The following is a 7,465-nucleotide window of genomic DNA, read 5'->3' as shown; positions in this document are numbered from 1 at the left end:
ATCTATTCCCCTACATGCACCATCTAGTTTGGTCTACACCATTTTTTGAAAGTGCTGTCATTATCTAGTGTATATTTCTGCCCTCCTTATAAAAAAAAAGCAGGCAAACATAGTTATGTGGATTTATGTCTGGGTCTTCAATTCTATTCCATTCATTATTGTGCCATATTATAGCTTTTTAATATAATTTCAGGTCAGGGACAAGGATACCTCCAGGAGTTCTCTTAATATTCTTGTTAGCTTTTAGCTATCTTCATTTTTTTCTACATGAAGCATAAAAGTGTCTCTTAAAGATCTGTAAAAAATTATGCTAGAATTTTGTGAAGAAGTGAGTTTAATTTTCAGATTGCTTTTGGATGGATGGATATTTTTACTCTATTAATCCTACCAACATCTTTCTATCATCTGACATCTTCATTTTTTTCTTGTCTTAAAGTTTTTATTATACAAGTCTTTGACTTAATTGGGTGCAGATATCACAGATATTTTACTTATTGAAACTATTTTGAAAGGTGTTTTTCCCCTTATTTTCTTCCCAGTTTGCTTATCAGTTTTATATAAAAAGGAAGTTAATTTTTCATGTTAATTTTTAAAATGCAGCTACATTGCTGAAATAGTTTATCAGTTTTAGAAGATTCCTGTTGATTTTTATCTGATTTATGTATAGAATGGTATCATCTGCAAATAAAGAAACTTTTACTTCTTACTTTTCTATTTGTGCCATTGTGATGACCTATAGTTTTCTTACTCCACTAGCCAAGGCTTCAAATGTGATATTGAGTAGGTATCCTAGGGTTTATATTGCAATGAGGAGACATCATGATTATGAAGAGACATAGTATCTGTTATAATGAAAAGCATTTCATTGGTGTTGGCTTATAGTTAAGAGGTGTAGTCCATTATAGTCATGGCAGGAAGCATAGTAACACATAGGCAGACAAGATGCTGGAAATGTAGATGAGAGTTCTACATCTAGATTGACAGGCATCAGGAAATGATTGAGCCACTGGGCATAGCTTGGCCTTCTGATACCTTAAAGTTTAGACCCTGTGACATATTTCCTCCAACAAGCTGTACCTACTCCAATAAGGCCAATTCTCACATAATTCTTATGAGTCCATATGGCAGTTTTTTTATTCCAACCACCTTAGTATGGAGAGACTAGATAACCTTGCCTTGTTCCTGTTTTTATTGTAAATGTTTTGAGTTTCTCTACATCTAGGTTGATGTTGGCTGTGGAACTGCTATTAACTCTCTTCATTATTTTGATGTATGTCCCTTATATTCTTAGTTTTTCTAAAACTTTTGTTATGAAAGGATGCTAAATATTGCAAAACGTGTTTTCTTTACTTTTTTTCCCCAAAATATTTTATTGGAAATTCTCTGCATTTACATTTCAGATGTTATCCGTTTCCCATAATCCCATCTTCCCTTCCCCTCCTATTGCCTCTAGAAAGTGCTCCATCTCCTAACCATCCTCTCCAACCTGAGCACCTTGGTGTTCTCCTACACAGGAAAAATGAGCCTTCACTGGACCAAAGGCCAAGGGGATGTAGTGATTGATTGATGTACAGTATAAGGAAACAGTGAGAATGGTCTGGGCCCACATTGTAGGTCATAGGTGTAAACAAAGAACTATTTTAATTTTTATATAAACTTTGTTCAATGTAAGAATGTTTTATATCCCAAATAAGTACATAAATGTCCAAGCAGCATTATTTGTTTTATATATTTGTCTTTCTTATAGTGTCTGATACAGGGACTGAGAACATAAGAAAAATTCAATAAATAGTTTCCAAATTAAATGAATTAAACTTGTTTTTCTAACAAAGGAGACACTCTGCTTACTGTTAATAGTGAAGAGATTGTTCATCCTTCTGGATATGTTTAATCATCCAACAATCTCATGATAGCATTTATTTCACGATGGTAGTAGTTTACTAGACCCCACTGATATACTCACTATTTTGGCTAATACTGATGTAGATCTTTGCATCTCTTTTTTGCTTTCCAAAGCAACATATATTTCCTTAGCATTTACTACTCCAACAATCCAGTGTCAAAACAGACTACCTCAGCTATTGCCTATACCATCTATTTCCATTGCCTAGATGACCACATTTCTCTTTCTAGGGATGCATGTTTCCTCATTGTCTTGGCTAATGGCACATGTCCAATCTACCATGTTACACAGTCATTATGAATTATCACATCTTCATATGTGTTGCCCTTGAGAACCTGGACTAGTGCATTTTTAATAGCAATCACAGCAATCATTGAATTTTTGCCTGTCTTTGCAGGCATAATGGCACAGTCATCCTCCTACCTGTGAATCATAGCCTACACTTGTCAGCTCAGACACTACTCTCTGTGTGATTCTGACTCCATTTCTCACCAGGTTCACCTTTTCTCTGCTTATCCCCTTCACTCTTCTTTCCTGCTACCACATTGTAGTTGTTACACGCTGAGCATCTGTTGTGTGAAGGGCAGGCTCAAAGCTTTGTCCACCTCAAACGTCCACCTATATCTTGTCAACCAGTCATGTGGACTAGAAATCCCAGTCAAAGGAATGTCAGAAAATAACATTTCTTAATATTATGGAAGTACCCCATGCTAAATTCCCCAATTTTTCTTCTAAAAGATAAACATATAAAGATACTCTGAGAAAAAAATTGAACACTAAAAATATTTTAATATATTAAGATTTATATAGTCAAGATTACTATTGACTTATAAAAATAACAAAGTAGAAATACTAAGTCACAGTTTAGAAAGGTTACTTAAAAGTGTTATTTCTAATACCAACAAGTATGTAAAATAGAACATCCATCTATCCTTCCTTAAAACCATGATAAATTTTTACAATGCCATTTATTTAAGTATCAAATTACAAGAAACGATTTGAGAGGGCTTTAATGAAATAATTATAGGGCATTTTAAACATGAGTTTGATTTCATTTTACTTAATGAGAAATATGCTAGTATTCTAAAATTTCCTTTTCTAAGTGATAAAAAGCAAAATTGAATAAGAAACAATTTCTATTTTAATACTTTGTATGTGAGATACTATGAGTCAAGTTTAAAGTGGTAGATGTTATTGACTAAAAAAAAAAAATACTGTATGACTTCTTCTTTTTTTTTTTTTTTTTTTTTTTTTTTTCACTGTCCCTAATACTTTATTGGTTTCCTATAGACCTGGGCCCAGCTGGGTGTACTCAGGGCAGGGTCACTAATTCACCAGATTCCGGGTGGGTAATGAGCCTCCAGCCCCTTCAGAGTGTGCAGGAAGATCTAGCGTTTTCTGGGCCAGCACAGGACATCCAGGTAAGGGCACAGGTGAGATCCAAGATTCAGGCTTACTGTGTACCTGTTGTGTTTGGAGAATTATTCCTTGCTGTCATCTACATTGGGCTTGATGGTGTCACTGCCAGGCTTCCAGCCAGCAGGACAGACTTCCCCATGCTCATCTGTAAACTGAAAGGCCTGGACAAGACGGAGAGCCTCATCTACAGAGCATCCCACAGGCAGGTCATTGACTGTGATCTGGCGAAGGACACCTTTGGCATCGATGATAAAGAGGCCCCTGTAAGCGATGCCCTCATCGTTTTTCAACACGCCGTAATTCTGGGACAAGCTTTTAGTCACATCAGCAAGCAGAGGGATGTTCAGGGGGCCCAAGCCTCCCTCCTTCCGTGGAGTATTGATCCACGCCAGGTGGGTGAACTGAGAGTCCACAGACACTCTCAGCACTTCACAGCCTAGCTTTCGGAAGTCTTCAGCGCGGTCGCTAAAAGCGATGATCTCCGTGGGGCAAACGAAAGTGAAGTCCAGTGGGTAGAAAAAGAGGACCACGTACTTTCCTCTATAGTCTGAAAGCTTGATCTCCTTAAAGGCGCCATCCACCACTGCCGTGGCTGTGAAGTCAGGTGCAAGCTTTCCGATGTGCGCGCTGCCGGAGGCCATGACTGCGTGGGCAAGAGCCGGACACGAGGACGACCAGACACGAACAGAGAGACAGGAAAGAGATCTCAGAACCTACTGTATGACTTCTTAATTGGAAGGTCTTCTGTGGAAGCAAGAAGGTCTCCAAAACTGTGGATAGATGAGAGCTGGACTTGATGACCCTCAGGGCCTTGACTTTTTAAGTATAATTTTATAACATATCATTTTTTAAATTATTTTATTGTATATTTTCTGTATTTACATTTCAAATGTTATCCCCTTTCCCCAATTCCATCTCCCCTCCCATCTCATTGCCTCCCTGAAGGTGCTTCCTCTCCCAAACTCCCTCTTTCACCTTAGTACCTTGGTGTTCCCCTACACTGGGAAAATGAGCATTTGCTGGACCAAATACCTCTCCTTCCATTGATGCCCGACAATGTTATCCTCTGCTGCATATGCAACTGGAGCCATGGGTCTCTCCATGTGTGCTCAGTGGTTGGTGTTTTAGTCCATGGAAGTTGTGGGGAATTTGGTTGGTTGATATTGTTGTTCTTCCCATGAGGTTGCAGACCCTTTCAGCTCCTTCAGTCCTTTCTCTAGCTTCTTCATTGGGGTCCCCATGATGAATTGGATGGTTAACTGCAAGTATCCCCAACTGTATCTGTATGACTCTGGCATATCCTCTTAGGAGGCATCCATATCTGGTTCTGTTGGACCCGCTGGCCCAACAATTGGTGTGTCCACTCCCACAGAGACACAGATAGACTGATAGACCGATGCAATCAGCAAGAGGTTTAGTGGGGTCATTCTGCAAGTAGGACAGAGACAACCCCGAGGTTTCAAAGTACACAATTTTTATACAGTTCTGAAGGCAGATTTCAGCAACAGCATGGAGTGGTGGCATCTCATTGGTGGGTTACAGTGTCCCTTGGATTCATTGGATGAGGGAGTTTCGGTTGATAATGATGGTTATTTCGACTTTTTTATGAGAACTCGTGGCTATCAGTCAGTAAATTCTGTCCTTATTTAATTTTCAAAACTGGGTGTTTTGAGAAAGTCTCAGAGCAGGGTACCTTAACTGGACCAAGAGCCTCACAACATTCTTGGGTGTTTTAGAAAGTCCCAGGGAGGGGGGCAACTTTAACTTGTCCCTAGGTGGCCTGGCAACAGTCTTCAATAACAAAAAAGGAACAAAAAACCCACATACATGGAAGCTACTCAACATTCTATTTAGTGAAAATTTGATCAAGAAAGAAATAAACCAGGTACACTGAAACTATTAGATGAGAAAGTAGGGAAAACCTTAGAACACATAGGCACAGGAGAAAATTTCCTGAACAGAACACCAATGGCTCAGGCTCTAAGGTCAAAGGTTGACAAATGGGACTTAATGAAATTGCAAAGTTTCTGTAAGGGTAAGGACATTGTCAAGAAAACAAAACGGCAGCCAACAGAGTGGGAAAAGATCTTTACCAACACCACATCAGATAGAGGCCTAATATCTAAGGTATACGAAGAACACAAAAAGCTAGACACCAGAGAATTAAACAACCCTATTAAAGAATGGGGTGTAGACTTAAACAAAAATTTCTCAATCCAGGAATATTGAATGGCTAAGAAACATCTAAGGAAGTGCTCAACATCCTTAGCCATCAGGGAAATGCAAATCAAAACAACCCTGAGATTCCACCTCACACCAGTCAGTTTGGTCAAGATCCAAAACTCAGATGACAACAGATGCTGGTGAGGTTGTGGAGAAAGAGGATCACTTCTCCACTGTTGGTGGGGTTGTAAACTGATACAACCACTCTGGAAATCAGTCTGGCGGTTCCTCAGAAAAACGGACATAGTACTAACTGAAGACCCAGTTATTCTACTTCTGGGCATTTACCCCAGAGACACTCCAACATACAACAAAGATACATGCACCACAATGTTCATAGCAGCTCTATTTATAATAGCCAGAAGCTGGAAAGAACCCAGATGTCCTTCAGTAGATGAATTGATGCAAAAGTTGAGGTACATTTACACAATGGAGCTATTTACACAACTCAGCTATCAGAAACAATGACTTAACGAAATTTTTAAGAAAATGGACACATCTAGATAATATCATCCCGAGTGAGATAACCCAGTCACAAAAGAACAAACATAATATGCAGTCACTGATAATGGGATACTAACCCCAGAAAGCTCTGAACACCCCAGAAACAACTCACAGACTGTGTGAAGTTCAACAAAAAAAGAATATATTTTAATTAAAATAGAACTGTATCACATCCCCCTTTCCTTCCTACAGCCCCTCCTAGTTTCTCTCCTATCCCCTCAAATTAATAGCCTCTTTTCCTATATTATTGTTACATATATACATATGTGTATGTATATATATATCCACAAATACTTAATTACAACCTTAAAATGTATTCTTATACTTTTATGCAAAAATGCTGAAAATTTGTACATTTATCTTTGTTTTTTTAAAACAAAGTTAAAAAAAAGAACACACATGGTATGCACTCACTGATAAACAGATACTAGCCCCAGAAAGCTCTGAATACCCAATACTCAAGAAACAATTCACAAACATTATGAAGCTCAAAAAGAAGGAAAGCCAAGATTAAAAAAAAAGAAATAAAGAATTTTAAAACTTTTTGAAATTTAATGAAAATGAATGCACAGCATAAGAAAACTTATAGGAAACAATGGAAGCAATCTTAAGAGGAAAACACATAGCTCTGAGTGCCCCAAAAAAGAAACTGGAGAGAGTATACACAAGCAGCTTGAGAGAATAAATATAAGCTTTAGAACAAAAAGAAGAAAATACAGAAAAGAGGAGTAGACAGCAAGAAACCATACAACTCAAGGCTAAAATCAACCACATAGAAACAAAAATAATTATACAAAGAATTAACCAGGAAAATGACACCCTTCACAACAGTCACAAATAATATAAAATACCCTGTGACTCTAACTAAGCAAGTAGAAGATTTGTATGTCAAGACCTTCAAGTCTCTGAGGAAAGAAATTGAAGATCTCAGAAGATCAAAAACTCTCCCATGCTCATGAATAAGCAGGATTAATATAGTAAAAATGGCCATGTTGCAGAAGGCAATCTACAGATTCATTGAAATTCCCATCACAATTCCAACTCATTTCTTCATAGTTAGAAAGAACAACTTGCAAACCCATTTGCAAAAAAAAAAAAAAGCCAGGATAGCAAAAATTATTCTTAACAATAAAGGAATGTCTGGGGCATTCATCATTTCTGACCTCAAACTATATTACAGAGAAATAGTCATAAAAATGTTATGATATTGGTACAGAGACAGGACGCTAGATAAATGAAATAGAATTAAAGACCAGAAATGAATCCAAACAACTATGCTCATTTGACCTTTGACAAAGGAGCTAAAACCATCTTGTGGGGAAAAAGATAGCATTTTCAACAGATGGTGCTGGTCCAACTGGGAGTCAGCATGTAGAAGATTGCAAAATTATCAATTCTTATCACCCTGTACAAACC

General features: G+C 37.7%; 1 protein-coding gene across 1 annotated transcript; it reads right to left on the bottom strand.

Moving 5' to 3' along the window:
- Positions 1 to 3,375: 3,375 nt before the first annotated feature.
- On the bottom strand, positions 3,376 to 4,030 carry LOC308416032 (peroxiredoxin-2-like). The gene has a single exon (XM_080911059.1). The coding sequence runs from the start codon at positions 3,961 to 3,963 to the stop codon at positions 3,385 to 3,387; it is 579 nt and encodes a 192-aa protein (XP_080767185.1). The 5' UTR covers positions 3,964 to 4,030; the 3' UTR covers positions 3,376 to 3,384.
- Positions 4,031 to 7,465: the final 3,435 nt, after the last annotated feature.

Source organism: Micromys minutus (assembly GCF_963924665.1).
Source record: "Micromys minutus genome assembly, chromosome: X".
In the NCBI taxonomy this organism is placed as follows: Eukaryota; Metazoa; Chordata; class Mammalia; order Rodentia; family Muridae; genus Micromys; species Micromys minutus.
The sequence above is the reverse complement of the archived record's forward strand: the minus strand, read 5'-3'. Positions and strand labels throughout refer to the sequence as shown.

Bases quoted from the DNA above. Each gene is read 5' to 3' on its own strand.
- LOC308416032 (XM_080911059.1), bottom strand. From the start codon at position 3,963: ATGGCCTCCGGCAGCGCGCACATCGGAAAGCTTGCACCTGACTTCACA.